The sequence below is a fragment of the Eublepharis macularius genome, chromosome 8, assembly GCF_028583425.1.
Source record: "Eublepharis macularius isolate TG4126 chromosome 8, MPM_Emac_v1.0, whole genome shotgun sequence".
NCBI lineage: Eukaryota > Metazoa > Chordata > Lepidosauria > Squamata > Eublepharidae > Eublepharis > Eublepharis macularius.
The window spans coordinates 478,111-501,329 of NC_072797.1; the positions used below are offsets into that span (position 1 = coordinate 478,111).

The 23,219-nt window shown below is 53.7% G+C and overlaps 1 protein-coding gene across 1 annotated transcript in view; it reads left to right on the plus strand.

Moving 5' to 3' along the window:
* The first annotated feature begins 18,453 nt into the window (after positions 1-18,453).
* Positions 18,454-23,219, plus strand: part of NPR2 (natriuretic peptide receptor 2) — a 30,205-nt gene continuing 25,439 nt past the window's right edge. Inside the window, exon 1 of the mRNA XM_054986357.1 lies at positions 18,454-19,253. Coding sequence (XP_054842332.1) covers positions 18,518-19,253 — 736 coding nt within the window. The 5' untranslated portion in view covers positions 18,454-18,517. The remainder of the gene's footprint in view (positions 19,254-23,219) is intronic.

A 23,219-nucleotide genomic window follows, 5' to 3' on the forward strand; every position in this document is an offset into this window, starting at 1 on the left:
TCCCTAATCAGGACCCGGCCCTGGGAAGGATCAAACAAGACACGAAGCTGGGAGATCCGTGGACTGCCTGCATTTCCCCCCACCCCCGGCTTCACAACAGCGGCGGGGGGGGGGGGCGGGTAGGTGGGGGGGGGGCTTAGCTGGACAAGGCTTGCGGTGTGGGAGGCAGGCTAACCTTTTCCCTTCAGCGCCATTCTCCCATGGTCTCTGCACGTGGGGCGAGAGCGCGTGGGCAGCAGGGCTCTGGGGTCCAGCCCTTGGTGCCAGCTCTGCCTGGGAAACTGCCTTTCTCTGCCTGAGACTCCCTCCAGAGAGCTCCTGCCGTGCAGAGCAGATAAAACACAGCCAGGGGCTGGCCCAGCAGAAGGCAGCTTCCTACACTGGAGCCAGCCTGTCTCCCTGGCGGGCCAAAGAGCAGCCCCTGGGAGCAGAAACTGAACGCTGGAAGGACGGACGGACGGACAGACGCAGCCTCCCTCCCCCTCCGCAGCTGCTCGCCCCAATCCCATGGGCAAGGCCCCGCAGCAGCAGCAGCAGCCGCCCTTGGAAGGCATTTCAGCCCACGTCCCCAGAGGCTCCAGCCAGAGTTCTCTGGATTGCAGCTGGGCAGGTTGTGCTTCTCTGCCCTGCTTTTGCTGGCAGAACCAGTTTGGCCAGAGAAACTGGCAGGACACATGCCATCAGCACAACTGCGCCAGGGCTTCAGCAATCGCCCCCAGGTGCTGCGAAGCGATTGTCTGGACCCAGACAGATGGCACTGCAGAGGGCGTCGGCGCCCAGGTGGTGCCTGAGAGCAGGTGCAACATCTGCCCTGCACGGGTCTGGCCCCTGCTGGTCTGCACGCAGAGGCTCCCCTCCAGTCCACAGCAGTTCTTCTGGGAGCTTCCATCAAACATGGTCAGTTGGGTGCCTGCCCTGCCCGGCTTTCCCTGGGACTGGGGCTGTTCCCAAACCCACTTTGCCACAACCTTTCATACCTAAAGGAGGTTCGGGAACAGGAGGCGTGGGAGTGTGCCAATGTCTGCCCTTCCCCTGGCCCACACCCAATGCCACCTCTGGTGCCATTCTCCTCTAAAGCCCACCAACCTCCCCTGCAGACATTTTGCCAACTGCTTTTTAAAAAATTCAGTACTAAATGTATTGCCATAGCATCATTACATGACAACGTGGCTACAATTTTTCAAAAAGCAGGCAAAGGGCACTCCGGTAATGAATGGCGCAGGGAGAGGCGGCCGACAGGAGGGGATGCAGCACAGGATCTCCCCGCATGAAAGCTCTTCAGGGCCACCACAAAAGCTTCTGCATGGGAACAGGGCAGGGCATCACCCCCCCCCCCCGCAGTGGGAAACAGCCTGTGATGCTGCCCTTCCTCCCACACCCCCTCCGGCAGCAACCGCCCCCCACCAATGGCTGTTGCCAACCTCCAGGCAGGGCCTGGGGATCTCCCAGAATGACAACGGATCTCCAGATGTCAGAGATCAGTTCCATTGGAGAAAGGGGGTGCTTTGGAGGGTGGACTCTGTGGCCTCAGACCCCAAGGAGGTCCCCGAGCGCTTCTCCCCCCTGCCAAGGTGATGGTTGCAAATGGACTCCAGCTGCCTCGGGGGTTCACGGCCACTTCGGTCATTTCGCCACGAGCTGTTTTCCCAGGTTCAGTGCTTTCGGGAAGTGCCATTTTTCTTGCATCCCCACCGCATCAGGGTGCATTTGTCTGCCTCCTGGGGCTTCCCTGGCTTTTCCACAATCTGTCCCCAAACCTCTTTGCTCTTACCTTTTGGGAAAGGCTACACAAAGCCTGGTTGCTGCCAGGTGGGCGGCAATGCTTGGGTTTTCCTCCCCGCACCCCCATGGCAGCCATTTCCCCCACAGTGGAAAAACCACGGGCGGCCCTGGAACAATTGTTGCGAAGAAACCACACAAGACCAGGACACCACTATAACGAATGTACATATATTCCTGTCCACATGTAAAAGTGCAAAGTGCAAAGTGCGATGTGTTCAAATATATACAATACAGAAATACACAGTATAATCATATACAGCACATATGTTATTCAAACAAGTCTTTACAGTCCGTATAGTTCCTTGCTTTCATTTAAAGTGCAACATGCAAAAAAAATTTTATATGGAAGCCCATGGAGAGAATCGTGGAAGATGTAATAACATTCCCAGTCCCAAAATTCAAGATTTGTCCAACAACGCCGACGGGGATGTGCAGGCAATTGTCATTAACCCGTTTCGTGAGAGAACTCACTTCATCTTGGGCATACAAAAATTCAGACTGGATACAAGAAAATTGCAAGAACCAAACTCATTCTCTGAGGGCTTGAGAAGAAGGTGGTGTTAACGGACTCATGAGTTAATAAGGGATGGGTGAAATGGGACAGGAAGGACCCTGCTGTCAGGATCTGTCATGCTTAGAGAACTGAACCTCACACCATGTTAATTTGGGTAGTTGTTTAGTCTCTCTCTCCCTCCAGGTCCAGCTAAGCCGTGACCACACTTTCCATGGGAGAGGATGCTGCATCTTATCTGTTTTTCTTCAGAGCCGACCTTGACGGACCGGCTTCCCACAGAAGAGTGCCCAGCAATGTGAACTCTGGGGGGAGGCTGGGAACGGAGGGTTTGATCTGTAACAACTTCCATTTTGTAACTCATTCCTAACAAAGCTTGTGCTCAGCCAGGATCTCCCTGGTCCTGGAATGTGGACATCGGGGCCTGTATGCTGTCTTTCAAATAAACCTTTTGAAATCAAGAGACCTTGGCTCCTTGCAGAAGGGAGGAAGGCAGACTCTGGCTAACTGGGATGCCGTAGCCTGACACCTGCAAGCCCAGGAAAACAGGCCCGGCACTTCTTCCAAGTGAGGAAATCAGCACCTCCTGAATCTCAGCTGAAAGCCCTCGGCGTTTCCTGTGCGGTGAGCCAGAAAGAGCCATGCCGAGCTCTGCTCTGCTCTTCCTGACAGCAGCCTGGCCCCGCGGCATTTTGGACAAACAGAAGTTTCCAAACACTGTCCAAAGGCAGCCCCACACACAGCACGTTACAGTAGTCAAGCCTGGGCGTCGTCAGGGCTTGGGTCACCATGGCCAGGTCACACTTTTTGAGGAATGGCTGTATCTGGTCTATCAGCCAAAGCTTGATAGAAGGCACTACATGCTATAGAGGAGACTGGAGCCTCCAGCTGGAGGCCAGGATCCGGTGGCACCCACAGACACGACTCCGCTCCTTCACAGAGAGTGCAGCACCTCCAGGACAGGCTGGCGCCTCAGCCCCGGAGCAGGTTCTCCACAGCCCAACAGCACCTCAGTCCTGTCTGGACTGAGCTTCAGTTTATTGGCCACCAACCATCCCATTAGCATTTCCAGGCATTCAGGACCTCCACGGACCCCCCTGGCTTATCTGTGAAGGAGAAAGAGAGCTGGCTGTCATGTCATCCACATATTGGTGGCGCCTCTCTCCACCTCCCTGATGACCTCTCACACAGGTGTTAAACAGCGTGGAGCGTAAGATGGAACCACGTGGACCCCCTAGCAGAATCACCCCGGGGCTAGGCAGGAGTCCCCACCACCACCACCACCTGGAACTGGCCAATTAAGAGCAGGGCCACCAAAGCTCAGGGCGCCCCGGCCCCGGCCCAACCAGCCTCTCCGGAGGGAGACGCCAGTCACTGGTATCGAAAGTCACTGAGAGGTTGAGGAGAAACAACGGGGGACACTCCTGCTGTCCTCAGCAGGGCAGCCAAGGCCCTCTCTGTTCTGAACCCAAGCCGTAATCCAGATTGAAATGGGTCCAGATAATCCTACACGAAGCAAATTGTTTTCTACTTATCTTTTAATTTAAACAATACCGTTGCTTTATCGTTTCTTTGCCTTGGGGGGTGAGGGCTGTGGACCTCTTTGGATCCTGGTGAAAAATGGTCTGTTGGACAATGGAAGTTCAAACTGGGTCGCTCAGATCCTAGCCTGGCTCTCCAGTCCCTGCGCCCTGCAGGCTCTTTAGCTGCCTGCTTCATTGGGGCTGGCTAGACTGGGCCAGCCCACAACACTGGGTCCAAGAGCAGCCCCAATACCTAAAATACCTAAAACAGCATATCAGAGGGCGGCCCCCTCCAATTTCCCCAATCTGAACATAACAAACCAAGAAGAGTGGGTGGGGGCCATGGTTGATTGTATTATGGTGACAGCACTTATGGGGGGCATGACTTTGTCACCCCCCTGGTGGGAGACCGGCAGGGAGGCACCTAAGCAAACAGAAGGTCAAAGACTGGCCCCAACCATATGCCTGGTGGGACAACTCTGTCTTACAGGCCCACCGAAAGGACATAAGGACTTGGCGGGCCCAGGTGTCCTCCGACAGAGAGTTCCACCAGGTTGGGGCCAGGACTGGGAAAGCCCTGGCCCTGGTCAAGGCCAGCCGGGCCTCCCCGGGGCCAGGGACCACCAGCAAGCTCTTATTTGCCGATCTTAATGCTCTCCAGGGTACATATGGGGAGAGACGGTCCTGCACGGGGAGCCAGTGCAGCTGCTGCAAGATGGGAGTAATATGTGCCCTGTATGGTGTGCCCATCAGAACACGTGCAGCCACGTTCTGGACCTGCTGTAATTTCCGGGTTAAGCCCAAGGGTAGCCCTGCATGGAGTGAGTTACAGTAGTCTATTCTGGAGGTGACTGTTGCATGGATCACTGTAGTTAGGTCGTGGGTCAACAGATAGGGCGCAAACTGCCTTGGCTCAAGGGAAGGGGAAGGAGCAGCCACAGTAGGGCCTCACTGTTGGGATTTAGCAAGTGTTTTCGTTTCCGTCATGAAAGAGTTAAAGATCCAGAGGAGTCAGCCGTGTTAGTCTGTAGTAGCAAAATCGAAAAGAGTCCAGTAGCACCTTTAAGACTAACCAACTTTACTGTAGCATAAGCTTTCGAGAGCCACAGTTCTCTGTGCATCTGACAAAGAGAACTGTGATTCTTGAAAGCTTATGCTACAGTAAAGTTGGTTAGTCTTAAAGGTGCTACTGTACTCTTATCGAAAGAGTTAAACTATTTGTGTCACTTACTTAATTAGTAAACTTATTTGCATGTAACCACTTAGGCCTCGAAGTTGGATTCCCACCATAGAAACAGGAGTCACTAAGCATAATGAAGTAGAATTAGGGTTTTCTATTGGGCAACTTGTTTATTGGGGAGGGCAATTACGTGATCCTGTATACTGAAGTTTTATTGCTCTTTGTCCACTCTCTCTACTACTCTCTCTCTCTCTCTCTGTCTTCTCTCAGTTACTTCTCATGCAAGATGTAGTCAGCTTAGCAATTTATTATTTTCTCCAAATGTAACCCTAATTTTATCCTTTAATAAAAGTAATTTTACAGAGCTACACTGGAGTGTGTGTGTGTATTCTCATTACTTCCTGTTGGGATTCTTACAAGTGTCATTCTCTTCAGTCATGAAAGAGTTAATCTGTTTGTGTTTAGTTAGACACAGCTAGTTAGCATAAGGCCAGTTAGATGTCGAGTTGTTCTTCCCGCCAGGGTGAAAGGGGAGTTGCATGCTTAATGAACAGACCTAGGATTGATTATTGGCTGACCAGGTTTATTGGGGGGGGGGAATTAACATTCTTTCCTTCACTCAGGACGCCATCGCTCTCCAGTGAGCTAGACCGTTATCTCCAGGATGTGAGGATGTAGGAACTCAGTTAACTCTTCTTTATTTGGTCTCCAATGTACTTTATTATTTTTCCCTATATGTAGTAAAGCTGACTACAAATCAACCAGCGGATATCTATTCTTCTATGGAAAAAGCCTGATCAGCTGGACAAGCCAGAAACAAACTTTAGTTGCCAAATCTACCACAGAGGCTGAATACATGTCTGTTGCACGAGCCTGTGATGAACTTGAGTGGATCATCAACCTGCTGAAAGACTTTGGCATAGATGAACCTAAACCAATAACTCTATTTGAAGACAACCAAGCTTGCATTGCTTTATCCAAGAGTGAGAGCATCACGGCGAGAAGCAAGAACATCGCTGTCAAATATCACTCCGTTCGAGAGATGCAGCAACAAGGAATAATTGACCTCAAGTACTGCCCTTCAGAAGAAATGGTTGCTGACATTCTCACCAAGCCACTCTTGAAAGTGAAGTTCAAGTATGTGCAAGAGAAGACGAACCTTCATGGCTTCAGCTACTAACACTTGAGAAATCAAAAAGAGTCCAGTAGCACCTTTAAGACTAACCAATTTTATTTTATTGTAGCATAAGCTTTCGAGAATCAAGTTCTCTTCATCAGATGAAGAGAACTTGATTCTCGAAAGCTTATGCTACAATAAAATAAAATTGGTTAGTCTTAAAGGTGCTACTGGACTCTTTTTGATTTTGCTACTACAGACTAACACGGCTAACTCCTCTGGATCTATAACACTTGAGAAGGGGCTGTTGGGATTCTACAAGTGTCATCCTCTTCAGTCATGAAAGAGTTAATTTGTTTGTGTTTAGTTAGAGACAACTAGTTTGCATAAGACCAGTTAGATGTCGAGTTGTTCTTCCCGCCAGGGTGAAAGGGGAGTTGCATGCTTAATGAACAGACCTAGGATTGATTATTGGCTGACCAGGTTTATTGGGGGGGGGCAATTAACATTCTTTCCTTCGCTCAGGACGCCATCGCTCTCCAGTGAGTTAGACCGTTATCTCCAGGATGTGAGGATGTAGGAACTCAGTTAGCTCTTCTTTATTTGATCTCCAATGTACCCTTTATTATTTTTCCCTATATGTAGTAAACACTTATTTTAGAAGCTGAATACACGTGTCTGTGATTCTTTATCTGCTGTGAAAATTCTCTACTCTGCTGCAATACTTAGCCAAAAAAAGGTCATGGGGCCCAGACGTTCTAAGACACAGCATTGTGTGTTTTCAGCTTGAAAGGGCAAGCTAAACTTTATTTTAAGGGATCCTTCCCTTGGATTTTTCCTACGCTTCTTACTGGACTTGCAAACTGAAAAAGAGGCTCTTTGCCCAGCACTCCGAGGTGAGACGGCCAGAGAGCAGACTCCCTTTGTTTGCCTGAGCCAAGAGGACGAACGGATCATCTCCACTTCAAGGAAACTCTCAGCCTGCCCGAGCAGAGAACAATGAGCACCGATCAAGGAACCAGCAACAGTGGAACCCAAAGGGGAAACAGAGCTGGGAGAGAAGGAACACGACAACTCCAATTTGGTGAGACCCAACCTATTCCTTTCTCCATCCCTAAACTGGATGACGATAACTACCTCATATGGCATGCCAGTGTTACCTGTGCTTTAGATGTGCATGATTTGAGCCACGTAATCTCTCAAGAAGCACCTCAAGATGAGGAGGAGAGACGCTCATTCATGAAAAACGTTTCAAGGGTTAAGCTTATGATGCTCCCGACTCTAAACAAAAAGGATGCCCCTCTGGCTATTAACGCAGCCACTGCTAAAAGTTTGTGGCAAGCATTAGAGGAACGTTACAGTCATAAAACAGGAAGCCAGTTCCTAAGGAGACGGCTATACAACTCTAGACTGCCCGAAGGGTGGGGAGGACATGGAAACTCATCTTAACTGAATAATGTCTTTGGTCAATGAACTCAGAGTGGCAGGTTCTGTAGTACAGGACAGCAAAGTAGCTGCCATGATTTTTAATAGTCTCCCAGAATCCTATGCCAGCCACATCTCCGTCCTTGAGACTAAAGGAGAGGTGGAACTTTCTTTCATCGTCTGTTGCTTGCGTGATGAGGCACGAAGGAGATCCATCCGCCAAACATCACAGGGGATGCAAGCCCTGAAAGTTGCTGATAGACAAAAGGCTGTAGTGTGTGGTTTTTGCCACAAGAGGGGGCATTATGCCAAATACTGTAGAGCTCACCAGAGACAAAGGGAATCCACTGAGCGCACGACCCCCAAAAGCCGTAGAGAGAAAAGAGGATCTGATGGGAAGAAAAGGGGAGATTTGCATGGAGCAAAGACAAATCCTCCTAAGAGTTTTGCCTGCATGGTTTCTGATGATAATTTTAATGTGAACGGCTTATGGTTAATTGACACAGGTTCAACCGCTCACCTTTCTCACAATAAGGCTTACTTTGAAAGCCTGGGTGAAGGCTATAAACGCGGTATGACCCTTGCTGGTGGGTCTGCATTGAAGGCTGAAGGGACTGGAACAGCAAAAATAAGAGTTTTGGATGTTCATGGAGAAATAGTGGAAATAGCTCTGGAAAATTGTATGTATGCCCCTAAGGCTGACCAGAATATTGTGTCTCTTGGAAGGATGTTGAAGTCTGGAACTGAATTTTCAGTGAAAGGAGATGTCTTCTGCATTTATAATCCTAACATTGATGTTAAGATTTTGGAAAAAAAGATGGATGAATGCTTTAACTTAAAGGACTTTGGTCTACCAGTATATCAAGCAAAGCGAAATGATTGCCAGCACACTGTCTGTCCACCTGGCACTGCAGGCTAGGTCATAGGAGTGTTGACTCTATTCAAAAATTGTTGAAAGATGGTGGAATTAAAGTTGTTGATTGTGGTCTTTTGAAGAATGGCTGTTCAGTTTGTGCTAAGGCAAAGGGGCCTGCCCCCCAATACAGCAGGAAACAGACCAAGCCAGTTGAAAAGCCAATGCAGAAAGTGTATTCAGCTGTGATTGGACCAATTAAGACTTCTCTTGGAGGACATAAATATGTTGTAAGTTTTCTGGATGCTGCAACAAGATATGCATTTGTCTATGTATACTGAAATCTAAGAGTCAAGTGCCGGATAAGTTCAGAAACTATGTAGCCATCATGAGAAATAAATTTAACAAAAGCTCCAGAGGTGTTGTTTGTCATGTTCAGAATATGTTATGCTATGTTCAGGTATGCTAGTACCAAAGAGACTCCATTTTAATCCTTTCAATATTATGAGTGCTTTCTTCCCAGGTGCCAGGACGTTCCCATGCAGCTATCTCCAGAAGAGGAATGTTTTGGCTACCGCTGTTCCAGCCTCGAAGGACTTTCGCTTTCCAAGCTTCAAAGGGATTGTTTTGAGAACTCTGAGAACTATGGGGGGGAGGTTGGGCCTGCTGAGATCTGTTACTTTGTACCTTATGCTTTGCCTGTCATTGGTAACAATTCACATGTACCATCCTGAATATTGTATTCAGGCTCGTGAACTATAATGCATTCTTTCTTCAGTAAACTTTTACAAACAACGGGCTTTTGTCTGATTGCAGAAGGTCGTCTGGAGTAAGGACATTATCTAGCCACAGTTCTGACATTGTTCATGTACAATGGAACTGAATACTGTGGCAGTGAGTTCCAAAGGTTCCTAGAGGAGGAAGGAATAATGCATGAGACAAGTGTTGTTTCCTCTCCGCAACAGAACGGCGTTGCTGAGCGATTTAATAGGAGCCTATTGGAAATGAGTCTTTGCTTGCTATTTCAGGCTGGTCTGCCTGACACCTGCTGGGCAGAGGCTGTAACTACAGTGGCCTATCTCTACAATAGAGTTCCATCAAAGGCTACAGGAAAAACTCCATTTGAGATGTGGTTTGGAGGAAAGGCAGGACTAAAACATCTCAGAGTTTTTGGGGCTACGGCATTTGCACATATACCCACACAGAAAAGGGGGAAGCTTGATCCCAGGGCAGAATTAGGAATTCTTGTTGGGTATGCTCCCAGTGGAAAGGGATTTAGAATCATGAATCCTGACACATTCTCAGTTAAAATAACCAATCTGATTTCCTTTGATGAAAGTGACATTTTCTAAGCTCCTGAGAAGAAGGACTCCACAGTGGAAGCCAGCCTAGAAGCTGAAGAAGTCTCTTTTTTAATGATTTGGCTACAAGGCCACCTGTCCAGGATGCCAACCCACAGGAGGAGAACCAAGAAGAGGCTCCACTATCAGAAGGGGAGGCAGGAGAGGCCAGGCCAGAGGAGACTGAGACCACTGTGAGAAGTTCACAAAGAGTCAACAAAGGAGTACCACCACAAAGATTTGAATTCTGTACAAGTATGCAACCTGTATGTGAACCTTCAAGCTGGGAGGAGATGACAGAAATGCCTACCCATGAGAGAAACAAAAACTAAACAAGGATGTGAGAGTAAAGCAGCTCGGAGGGTTAAAACATTATCTTGGGATCCAAACTGAGAGAACAGAAAATGGGAGTTTCCTCCTAAACCAGAAACACAAAATCAAAGATCTTGCAGAATTTCTAGGAATGGAAGACGCCAAAAGGGTAAGCGTACCACTTGCACCCTGTTACCTCAGACTCACAGATGGGATGCTACTTGAAAGTAATCAGCAACACAGAGAAGCAACTGGCAAACTTCTCTACCTGAGTACAGTGTCAAGACCTGACACATCTGCGGCAGTTGGAATCCTATGCAGAAAGACAAATTCACCCAACCACCACGACATGAACGCTCTCAAAAGACTTACCAGATATCTCATAGGAACAGCTGACCTGAAACTAAAGATTTCAGCCTGTGACAACCCAAACTGGTTGGATACATGGACGCTGATTGGGGTGACAGCCAAGCTGACTACAAATCAACCAGTGGATATCTATTCTTCTATGGAAAAAGCCTGATCAGCTGGACAAGCCAGAAACAAACTTTAGTTGCCAAATCTACCACAGAGGCTGAAGACACGTCTGTTGCATGAGCCTGTGATGAACTTTTTTTTTAAAAAAATTTATTGGATGGGTTCACATATATTTCAAAAACATTTACAACAAATATACCCCTTTTCTTAATATATGTTGTCCCACCCCCTCCTCTTTTCCCTTGTTGACTCCCAACAGCACTCTGACCCCTTATCCCCTAATTACTAACTCTAGTCTGAGTTGCTTTTCCCCTATTATTTAAGGCAAAGTTTTATCTTATATTTCTAAATCTCTCAGTAGTTATCAAGAGACCACAACTGATCTTTCACGTCCCATTTCCTTTCTAAATATTTTTTAAATTTACCCCAATCTTCCACAAATTCCCTTGGATTTCGTTCTTTCAATTTCCTTGTTAATTTGTCCATTTCCACCATGTGCAACAATTTCTGAATCCAATCTTGAATTTCTGGTAGCTCCTCCTGTCTCCAATGTTGAGCATACAGTAGTCTTGCAGCCACCGAGCCTGTGATGAACTTGAGTGGATCATCAACCTGCTGAAAGACTTTGGCATAGATGAACCTAAACCAATAACTCTATTTGAAGACAACCAAGCTTGCATTGCTTTATCCAAGAGTGAGAGCATCACGGCAAGAAGCAAGAACATCGCTGTCAAATATCACTCCGTTCGAGAGATACAGCAACAAGGAGTAATTGACCTCAAGTACTGCCCTTCAGAAGAAATGGTTGCTGACATTCTCACCAAGCCACTCTTGAAAGTGAAGTTCGAGTACATGCAAGAGAAGACGAACCTTCATGGCTTCAGCTACTAACACTTGAGAAGGGGCTGTTGGGATTCTACAAGTGTCATCCTCTTCAGTCATGAAAGAGTTAATTTGTGTTTAGTTAGAGACAACTAGTTTGCATAAGACCAGTTAGATGTCGAGTTGTTCTTCCCGCCAGGGTAAAAGGGGAGTTGCATGCTTAATGAACAGACCTAGGATTGATTATTGGCTGACCAGGTTTATTGGGGGGGGGGGGGGAATTAACATTCTTTCCTTCACTCAGGACGCCATCGCTCTCCAGTGAGTTAGACCGTTATCTCTAGGATGTGAGGATGTAGGAACTCAGTTAGCTCTTCTTTATCTCCAATGTACCCTTTATTATTTTTCCCTATATGTAGTAAACACTTATTTTAGAAGCTGAACACACATGTGTCTAGATGCAGAGGAGTTAGCCGTGTTAGTCTGTCGTAGCAAAATCAAAAAGAGTCCAGTAGCACCTTTAAGACTAACCAATTTTATTGTAGCATAAGCTTTCGAGAATCAAGTTCTCTTCGTCAGATGCATGGTACAGAAACTGGTCAAATAGTCCTCTCTTCCCCTCCTCCTCCCTCCTCTTCTATATTTGACCAGTTTCTGTACCATGCATCTGACGAAGAGAACTTTATTCTCGAAAGCTTATGCTACAATAAAATTGGTTAGTCTTAAAGGTGCCACTGGACACATGTGTCTGTGATTCTTTATCTGCTGTGCAAATTTTCTACTCTGCAACAATACTTATCCAACACCTCCAATGCGCAATCTTTGCACTACTATATTTTCCTACACTTACCCGCTGTCCTCTATGGACAGCTTGCCACCCTGAGCTTGGCTAGAGATCCTGATGGTGTTTTGCCATCTTCCTGGCATGGAGTAAGAGTCACTGGGTGTGTGTGTGTGGCGGGGGGGGGAGGTATTTGTGAATTTCCTGCATTTTGCAGGGGGTTGGACTAGATGACCCTGGAGATCCCTCCCAGCCCTATGATTCTAAAAGTCACCATTCTCCAGTCAATGAGCCATAGAGGGAGACTCCAGCAGGAAATGGCTAAATTATAGTCCACCAAGACACATGTTACCATCTCCTCAGGACTTAACTTGGGATTGCATTGCTTTTACATGTGAGGCCCCCTCTTGTCTAAACTAGGAAGAAGCCCGTTTCCAGTTGCCCCAGCAGCTCCACGTGGTACCAAATGGGCCCAGCTCTCCAGAGCAGGATGCTGTATTTCCACTGCTCGCCACCAGATGCCACCCTCAACAAAGGAAGGCACCAGGAAGCTGCCTGGAGCGGGAGGGGCGTTGGAGCAGAAGGCTTCCGCGTTCCCTTCTGCTGGTGGCAACCTTTGCCGGAGCCTCTGGAGCAGGTAGGACAAGTCAGCCAGCAGCCTGTGGCTCTTTGGGCTTGCAGCTCAGCACAGGGTTGCTTCGCGTGTAGGCGAACAGTAAAATCTGGGTCCAATAGTGCCTACCCACCTGAAGCTGTTCGCCCGCAGGGTGCGTGGCTCTTGCTGTCTCTAAGGAAGAATTTCCCCACAATTGTACTGTTGGGAAAAATGAGTTTAAAATAGTTTAAATTCAGATTTGCAACGGATCTTGAATCTACAGAGAGTCAGATGCCTGTTTGCTTTTAAAAACAGTTTACTTCTAAAAGAAAAGGTACACGTGTTTCCTACAAAATAAGAAACTCTACAAGCTACATCTAGACGCTATGGAGTACAAACTTTAAAAGCCTGGGCAATGGAGATTCTTCTTCTTCTTGACCTTTTGAGACGGAAGTCACCTGACCTATTGACCAATAACAGCTTACAAACACATCTCAGTTTCCCAGGCTTTGAAATAGATAAAGACTATTGGCTCTGTGCCAGGTTTTCTTCCAGGTCAACACAAACAACAGAAATACTGGGTAAACCCATGATGACTGCATGTCAGACCTGGCGGCATATGTTCCAACACGTGCAACTGCCTCCTCGCCGCACAGAAAGAGGCTGGCAGCCACTGGGAATCTGAGGGGGAGGAGCTTCAGTGGCGCAAAAGGCGGCCACGAGGCTGCTTCTTGGAAGAGCTGGCCTTAGTTGCACCTGAAGGACCAACAGCAGCTGCCCACTGGCTTCCGGGCCCTAAGCAAAGCATCGCAAATCTCTTCTGGAGTCCTGCCCTGCCCGAGACGCAAGGCGAACTCAAGGTGGGCAGTCGGGGCATTAGCAGCAGCAAAAGCAAACAGGAGTTCGGTGGAGACGGCTTGGCTAACAAAAGCTGCCTTGACTCAGCTCTCATCACAGGCACAAACCTTCAGGTAGGGAGCTTCTCTCCCGGGTTTCCAAACCTGATTTGCTGCCGAGTTTGGGAAAGGTCACGGTTGGCTGGCTGGCTGCCCTGGATGAAAGTTCAGGTTCCCTCCCCGGTGGCAGCCGTTTCCCCTGGCTCCAAGGGGAGCATTTCCTCGCCTTCCCCTTGCTGTTGAGGAGCTTTTCTGTTTTGTTTTTTACAGATTTGGCACTAGAATATCTGAAGTCTGCCTTTCCCCTGAACGCTGGGGATTCAGGGAACCTGATGCACATATTTGTAGAATGTTATATTGATCACAATATTTTAAGCGCTGAATTTGTTTGAAAATGCAAAATCTCCAGTGGCTCTGGGGAAGGGGGTGGCTTTGGTTGGGGTCTGCTGCAGAGAAGCCCCTCCGCCCCTGCACTTTATCAACAGCCATGGCAGCACAGGGGGAAAGGACACCTGGGAGGAAGCCGCCCGAAGGTCTTTGCCGGGATTAGATCCAGCTCCACCTTGGTCCTGCTTGGCCTCTACAAAAACTCGGGAGGGGTGCTCACCTGCGGGACTTGGACCGGTTGTTTTCTTTTAACTGGATCTTGCTCACAGCGGGGCGGGGGGGCTCTTTGCTAGCGTTGCCGCCTCCCCACTGTGGTAACGTACAGGCCTTTGCCTGACTGATGTGCGCCGCGGGGCCCTGGCTCGGGAAGGCTGGCGCTGAAGTGCGTTTGGCCCGTTCAGAAGGTGCCTCCGCCTGCCCCGTGCGGGCTTTGCCGCCGGCGGCTTCCCTTCCAAGCGCTAAGCAGGGGGGCAGGGGGGCCCACCCGGCCCAGCTCCTGGGACCCGAGGCGACCGGGCTAGCCTGGCCATGCCGGCCCTCCGCAGCCTCGGAGTCGCAACCTGCCCGGGCGGATTGTCCGGCGGCGCCCCGGGCCTGCGGCGGGCTCTCGGGGATGTGCCGCCTTGGCGCCTCGGAAGCCGCGCAGCCCCGGACCAGACCTGACCCCCGCCCCGCCCGGCGCGCCATTCCCCGCAGGCGCTGGAGCGCGGCGGCCGCCCTGTCCGGGGAACGCCTCCGGGGGCGGAGGCTGGGCTTCGGCCGGCGAGCGCCTCTGCGGCAGGGCCGGCCGGGAGGGAAAGCCCGCGGGCTCCCGCGCCGAAGCCTTCCCCGGCCTGCGCCAGCCGTCGCACGGCCACGCAAGCGCCCGGGACGGCTCGACGGCGCCCCCGCCCGGAGGACGCTGCTGCGGGAGCGCCGGCCGGCCGGCCCGCCTTCCGGAAACGGGCGGCAGGGGCTGGAGCCCGGGCCGCCGCGTGTGTCGCGCTTCCACGGAGCGGGCCGCCGCGGAGGGAGGAAAGGGGCGGAAGACCCGACGGAGGCCTCGAGCCCCGCCGCTCGGTCAGGGCTGAACCCCGCGCGGGAGGGGCGTCTCAAGCGTCTGGCCTGGCATGAGCCTTTCAAACTGGGGGCCATTTCCGCACGGGTTAGCTGTGCCGGGTTCAGCGCTGTTGGGGAACAGATCTTCTCCCTGCTTCCCTGTAGGGTCGTGGTGCAGATGTGACCTGCCCCCCCTTCCCTGGCTTGCCCCTGATCTGCTCAAACCTGCTTTGGGGGGGTTTGGGGAAGCCAGCCAGGTGGCAGGTCTTGCCAGGTACTTCCCCAAACACTTCAGCGCATCACTCCGGTCTATGAGTTAAAGATGTTTTATTAAGGAAAGATACCGGTATCAAGAAGCTGTAACAATGGAATTGACTGGAATGCCTAAAGGTAGTAAAGCAGGATCAGTTATAGGCCAGTGTCTCCATACACCCCCCTCCGGTGGGAAGGAGAGGCACCTGGGAAGAAGGGAGGGGGAGGAAAGAGCCCCCGCTCAGTCTCTGTGTAAAGTCCAAGGTCAGGGTCTCAGGCTTTGGCAGGAAACTCATAACCAAAACACCTTGCCTGGAAGACAAGTAATTAGCCACAAAGCAACAGACCTCTGGTTCCACTCTGCACGGACTCAGAGGCACTACAGCAAAATACTACATCACAATACACCTGAGCACAGGCGGCGGCGGGGTGTGGGCAACAATTTGGATTGCAGATTTCCCCCCCCCCCCCGTGGCAGCCATTTTCTTCCCTCTCCACAGAGGCCTTTTTAATTTAAAAAGACGGGCATTAGGCTACTGTTCTAGAAGAGCACGTTGAGTGCTGGAGTTTCTCCGCCAGCCCCTGTGCTGCTTTCTGCCCCCCTCGTTCACTAACAGCTTCCACTTCATGGCTTTCTTGACTTGGGTCATTCACCACACAGGCGCCCTTTTAGCCGCCACGGTAACTTTCCTGACCTGAGGTGTGCATTCCACCTGGGCATCAAGGCGTGTGGTTTTATTGTCGTTTTTTGAGAGTGAAAGATCTTTGTCGGATCTGGAGATCTATTCTGGAAATCCAATCGGTCTTTAAGGCACTACTGGACCTGAACTAGTACAGACCAAGGCGGCTCCTCACTTGAAACTGGCTAGAGAGCTTTGACTAGTCTGCATTCTCCCTCCTGACCTCCTCACACTTGCCAGGTTCCCTCTTCTGAAATCAAAGTGGGCTAGTGGGTCTCTTTCCATGGGCATGAATGCAGGACTTAACAGCGTCGTGGTCACCGTTGCCAATCGGCACAACATTCGCTGTATGTCTCACAAGGTCTGGAGCCCCACTTAGAACCACATCCAAGATCTCTCCTGCTCTGGCCAGCTGCATGACCACCTGTCCCAGGGCACGCTCGGTTGTGTATGAGGTCTAAGAGCAGAACCACAAGTGACAAAAGGCACAGATTGGACACTTGTCAGCTTTCCTCAAGTTTTGATGGGAAATGTAGGCATCCTGGTCTTGCAGCTTGGCTCTCCGACTGCTGCCCAATGGACTTTTCAACTGTCACTTGTCCAACATTCCGCCAAGCCGCCTACATTTCCCATCAAAACTTGAGGGAAGCTGACAAGTGTCCAATCTGTGCCTTTTGTCACTTGTGGTTCCGCTCTAAGAATCCCATTTCAACGCGTGACTCGAGCGCATGTTTATCCACTCAGTGTGAGGGTAGATGAAGTTGCCCAGTTTTGCAACACTGTCTGCTTTCGTCTCCTCCCTTATATTCCCATCTCAAGATCTGCCTCAAGGGTTTGATCAGGGGGGCAAAAGTACACCCCCATTTTAAAGTCACCCTTAGGGGCCTGTGCCTGTACCCACACTGGTTCTGTTGGGGAGTTTCTTCCCCCATTGTTTTCTTGTTTGTTTGACTCTATGATCTCTTTGATATACAGAGCAACGGGGGTGGGGGTGAGGGGGGGGGCTTCAGCGTGCAGCGTAGGTCTTGATCCCGGGCTCCAGGCCTCGGGCCAAGAGGCAAAGGCCAGAATCTCTGGGAATTTCTTTACCTATCTGTAGCGGAGGGAACACAAACTAGGTGGAGGCTTGTCAGTAAAAAGACAGCAAGGCTCAGCCGGCAGGAAAGAGGTGTGTGTGAAAAGTCATGACTGAAGAGTCTGATCTAAGGAAAAGAGGACACAGCCCACCCGCCAGGCTCTGCGCTCGTGGACTGGGGCCTGTTCTTCTTCAAAGCGGTTCTCCACGCTGGAGGCTCCCTCTGAAGGCTGTCCTTCCCAGGTCCAGTGTTTGGCTCAGGTCCGGGTTCGAGACCTCCTCCACGCGAGAGAGATCTGCGGAGGGCCTCTGACGGAGGAGGTGGGGCTGAGGGCGCCAGGCTGGGATTCTGCCCAAGGCAGCTTCAGGGCTTTGCCTTCTTCGGCCGAAGGACTCTCGGGTCAGCAAGCGGCTCCCAGGCCGAAATGCCCCGCTAGCTTCGGAGGGATGACCTGTGGGCAGCATCCGCCTCCCAATAGGGCCCTTGCTGCCAGGTCCGAATTCCGCTTTCTGCAGCGGTCCACAAGGGCAGCCTTTACCCAAAGGAAGGGACCGCTGCGAGGAACGGAGACATCGCTCGGTTCAGACAGGGCAAGGGGAGGGGCGATTCCATCTCCTGGAAGACCGACAGCGCAATCCTGCGCAGGCTGACTCAGCAGGCCCGCGTCGTTCAACGGGGCGACTCCCTCCCGTCCCCGGGCCTCGCTTTATGAATCGCTCTCACGCCCCCTCCCTTCTACTACCGACCCCCCCCCCCGCTTCGCCCTTCCTGGCGCCCGGCCCCTCGGCCCTTGGGGTCCCCTGCTAGCCCCACAGCCTCCTCTTGGCGACCCCAACCACGTCTTCGGGAGTCCCCGGCACGACCTCCGCCGCTGAGCTCCCCCGCGGCCCCGCCGACTCTCTCCCGAGCAGCTTGTCCTGCGGACCGCATTCCGTCGACTCGCACACCCGGTATGCCGGCAGGGCCTCCGACCGAGCGCCCGTCTTCGCGGCTGCCCGACTCGTCAAGAGGTCGGGCACTGGCAGCGCCGCCCGAGGAGGAGGAGGAGGGCCGGGTCCCGAGCGGGCCAAGGGAGGCAGGCCAGGCTCGGCCCGGCCCGGCCCGGCCCGGCCCGCTCACACGCGCGGGGAAGCGCTGCTCCCGTCGGGGCCGAGGTGACCCGAAGCCCGACGGTCCCGGCGCCCCTTGGCACGGCGCGGGGCGCGACCCTCCGCGGCCCGGCCTAGGCGCACGGCGGCGGAGCTCAGCGGAGAAGGGCGGCACCAGGGGGCGCTGCCCCCACCCCTGGCTGCCGCGGGCGAGGCGTCCGGAGGGAGGGAGGGAGGCGGGCCGCGGAGGGGAGGCGGGGCGGCCCCTGGCGGGGAGCGCAGCGCAGCCGCCCTGCAGAAGGATCCCGGGCGGCGGCGGCGGCGGGGAGGCGCCGGGCGAGAGCTGCGCAGAGGCCGCGCCGCGGGAGCCCAGCCGAGGGCCATGGCCGTGCCCCTGCCCCGCCACCCGCTGCGGCTGCTGCTGCTGCTGGCGGCGACCCTGAGCCGCTGCCCGGCGGGCGCCTCGCCCGGCCCGGAGGGCGCGAACGGCACGGTGGTGACGCTGGCCGTGGTGCTGCCGCAGCACAACGTGAGCTACCCGTGGGCCTGGCCGCGCGTGTCGCCCGCCGTGGACCTGGCGCTGGAGGCGCTGCAGCCGGCGCTGCGGGCCGCCGGGCTGTCGGTGCGCACCTTGTTCGCCACGTCGGAGCTGAACGGCGCCTGCTCGGAGTACGTGGCGCCGCTCAAGGCCGTGGACCTGAAGCTCTACCACGACCCCGACGTGCTGCTGGGCCCGGGCTGCGTCTACCCGGCCGCCTCGGTGGGCCGCTTCGCCTCGCACTGGCGCCTGCCGCTGCTGACGGCCGGCGCCGTGGCCTCGGGCTTCAGCCTCAAGAAGGACGGCTTCAGCACCATGGTGCGCACCGGCCCGTCGGCGCCCAAGCTGGGCGCCTTCGTGGCCCACCTGCACGAGCACTTCAACTGGACCGCCCGCGCCGCCCTCCTCTACGTGGACCGCAAGACCGACGACCGGCCCTTCTACTTCACCATCGAGGGCGTCTACGAGGAGCTGCAGGAGGCCGCCAACCTCTCCGTCCGCTACCACATCTACGCGCCTGCCGACGACGGCGGCGGCGGCCCGGACACGGCCGTCCAGTTCATCAAGGCCAACGGGCGCGGTGAGTGCGGCCCGGCGGGCGCGGGCGCGGCCTTGGCGCCTCCGCCGGATCCCTCCTCCGCGCCGCCCCCCCAGCCAGGCGCAGCCGGCCTCTGGGGACCGGGAGGAGGCCGGCGCCGGCGCCGGGGGCTCGAAAGTGCCGGCCGGGCGGGGGGGGGGGGAGCGGCCGGCCGGAGGCGCCTCTCGACCAGCGGCGGGGCAGGCAGGCGGGGGGGGGGGTGCTGCGCTGGGGGCAGCCCGCAAGGCTCCGCTCCCCGCTGGGCTCCCGCAGGGCCGCCTGCGAGGCTCGGCGCCGCCGGAGAGGAGCAGCCGGCCGGGGTGTGGAGCGGCCGTGGCGCCGGGCAGGGGGGGCCGTGCGGCCGCGGCCGGCTGTGCTGCCGCCCCTGCCCCTGGGGCCTGGGCAGAGTGTCCGGCCGGTGCCGCAGGACGGGGCTCCTGGCGCGCGGAGCCAGTAGCCGGCCGGCAGAGCCTCACACGGGCGCCCCGACTTGCTTCAGCTCTGCGTCGCGTGATTGCCTGGGTTTTTCCAAGGGTCTGCACACCCTACCATATTGCATCGTTTATGAACTCTCCCAGCCCTCAATTAATTCTTTTTAAAAAACGTTCACTTCATTTCCCCGCCGTTCTCCCCTAAGGGGGCCCAGAGTGGCGTCCTTCAGTCTTCTTCATTTTCTTTCCCAACAAACCTGCGAGGCAGGTGAGGCTGAGGGGCCCAAAGTCACCCCGGGAGCGTCCAGGGCAGAGCAGGAAATCGAACCCGGGTCCCCCGAATCCTTTCCCGTCACCAGCTGCTGCTCCCTACTGGCTCTCTTGATCGACGGCTGGGCCACACCAGTTTGTCCTCCTGGAGTCTCAGTGAGGAAGGAGGGCTTTAAGTGACCCAGATGAAAACAATAAATAAAGTTCTGGGGGGCTGCCAAAGTCAGCCCCCGAATTGCTCCAGTCCCGGGAGGGCCAAGGGCCAGCAGGCCCTGAGCGGAGAACGGCAGGCAGCCCCTCACTTGCGTCTGCACTCTGGGGGCTCCTGACCCATGTGCCATCGGGTGGGTGACGGGCAGTGGAGGCCATGTCCAGAGAGGGGCTGGGCCGGGGGAGGGCGGTCCAGTTGCTCATGAGCCCCGGCACCTGCTGGCTTCCCAGATTCACTCTGCCTGTGTGTGTGAGTGTGAGAGAGTGCACACCCACACAAGGCTGCCGTGTGTTCACACAGCTGGTCCGCCAGGGCCGCATCTTTTGTCTGGGTCTCTTAGCACAAAGGTATTTGGATGTGGGTCAAAGCCTTTCTGGGCCCAGGAGCCAGAGAGGGGAGTAATCCTTGTGTGTGCTGGAGCTTCCCCCCCCACACACACCGTGCCCCCTCCCCAGGTTTATGGCTGCTGCTTTTAGAACAGGAGCTGGGTCACGTTTAAATGTTAGAATTTCTGGAATGCCTTGCTGCCAGAAGGTCAGGAGAAGCAGTGTTTGATGTCTCTGCCGCAGAGCTGCTGGGAAACAAGGTGAGGCCGCCCTTTCCGCTCCCTGAGCCCAGATGGCGGGAGGGGGAGGGCACGGCTGGAGACCCGGGCCTGGACAGCCTTCCGTCTCCTCCCGCAGCCCAGTCCGGACTGCTGCGAAATGGCCAGCACAGAGCAGATGGGAAGACAGCAGCTGAGCTTGCCCAAGGGCCCTTCCCGCAAAGCTGTGGTGTGCGCGTGGGGTGGGGGTGGGGGTTTGCTCCCCCTTTGTGAACAAGTAAACTGTTGAGGATTATGCTGTTCTGGGTGTTTTCGGAGGGCTTGTGGAGCACAGAGGGCCTCCTTGGGAATCTTGCATGGCCCTCCTTGGCACTGAGAGCTGGGGCATCCTAGGGCGGGCACACATGACCTTCTGCTCGGACCCTGGCGACCTGGCTGTGCAGGGAGGCCCCTCTTTGGCTGTCCCCCGCTGGCTTTGCTGCCCCTGGCCCTGTGTTGACAGCTCCACAGTGTGGCACGTAGCTAGCCCCAAGCCCTCACTGTCAAGCCCAGTTCATCCCAGCAAGGCTTGCCCACCCCCACCCCCACCCCCACCCCCTTGGATGTCTGGGAAAGATCCACCGCCAACAGAAGGGACTCTGCTGACCTCCGTGGAGCAAGAGAAGGGGGCGTCCCTGCAGCCCATTCGTCCCCGGCCCTAGAGTCGCTTCTGCTGGAACTGCTGCAGGAGGGACCTCTTAGATTCTTAAAACAGCCCTGCAGGGTTGGCCAGATTCCTCCGTAATGCAGGTGGTAAGATTGGAGGGCTGAGCAGGTGTGGCTTGTCGTAAGGCTGGCCAATGAGCTGAGGGCCATATGTAAGGTTTTGCCCCCTGGGGGTACCAAGTACTAAATGTCTACCCGCCTCTACCTACACTTCTATGCCACCATATCTTTTTGTGGGTTTTGGTCAAGCAAAGTGACTGGCAAAAGAAATAACTCCCTCGCTAACCTCTGCGAGACATTAAAAAGTTTGATGTATAATTCAATCATTTGTTGTAATTTTAGAAAACATCTTTTTGTTAGCTGCTTTGAAGACTAAAAAAAGTAGAATATGTATTATCCAAGCAAGTAAATGCCTCCGGTCAGAATGTGAGTTCTCAAATGCCGCCCAGGCGAAACTGAGTTTGGCGCTTAAGAACAAGAGGAGAGCCCGGCTGGAGCTGACCGGAGCCCACCTCAGTCTCACAAGGAGGCCAGCTGGCTACCCTGGAGGGCCCAACAGACAGGCCAGAGGCTGAGGCCGCCCCAGAGGCTGCCTCCTGGCCCTGGAGTCGGGTGGAGGCTCTCCTTGCTCACCCTGCCGAGCAGCCATCGATGGCCCCCTCCTCCACAAGTCTGTCTGGGCATGGAGCAGGGGGGTGGTCCACTGGGGGTGTGGGTGGGAGGTAGTTGTGAATTTCCTGCATTGTGCAGGGGGTGGACTAGATGTCCCTGGAGGCCCCTTCCAACCCTATGATTCTAATTTCTCTTTAAAGCCTTCTGCACTACCACATTTTTCCATGTGAAGAAAACGATGCTCTGTGCATGTCTTACTTCTGGGTCATGGTGCTCCTGACCTCTTCCTGGGTCTCCCCAATGACCTGCAGCCACGGCAGGGGTTGAGGCCACACGCTGGGCCAGCAGTACTTTGTTCTGGGCTGCCTTTGTGTCTTCATCTCTGCCCTGTAATTGTCCCGGGAGAGTTACTAGTCTGGTCACTTGGGCCATGGGGGGGAAGCCCCAGTTCTCGGTCTGGTAGGCACACTCAGAAATGTTGGGCGGCATGCCCAGCTGGCTGTAGAGGTCGGGCTGCTCTCAGGCGCAGAGCTGGCGGGAAAGCCGAGCCAGGGGCATCAGGGCGGTGTCCTTTGAGCAGTTTCCTGCCCATTTGTTCAAAGCCAGGAAAGCATCCATTACAGGGCTATCGCCATCAGCCTTGACAAATTACGTTTATTCCTTTACTTACACCCCACATTTCTCGCAATGGGGACCCCGCGTGGCTCCCTCTGTTCTCCTCTCCTCCAGTTTATTCTCACAACAACCCTGCGAAATAGGCTTGGCAGAGAGTGAGTGATGGCCCAAGGTCAGCCAGCAAGCTTCCAGGGCTGAGTGGAGATTCGAACCTGGCGCTCGCAGATCCTAGTACAACCTGCTAACCACTGCATCACGCTGGCATGTCTGCCTTAAGTTCAGATTTGATTTTAAACCAGGCTGTTTTAAAATGAGAAACTTACTACAGTGCAGACGAAACTTCAAAGGAAATGCCATTTCAATTAAAAAAAGGTTGTTCTGCCCCTCCAGCCCTAAAAGTGGAGCCTGCATCACATAGGGGCACCTGGAGCCATGCTGCCACAAGCAGCCAGGTGGGCTAGTGCCAACTTAGGGTGCTGTGTGGTTTCTGGGGGGCAGTGGAGACACCATTTGTGCCTCAGCACCATTTGTGCCTCTCTGTCAGTCTCAGAAGTTCTGCTGAACAGAGCAGCCTGCTCCAT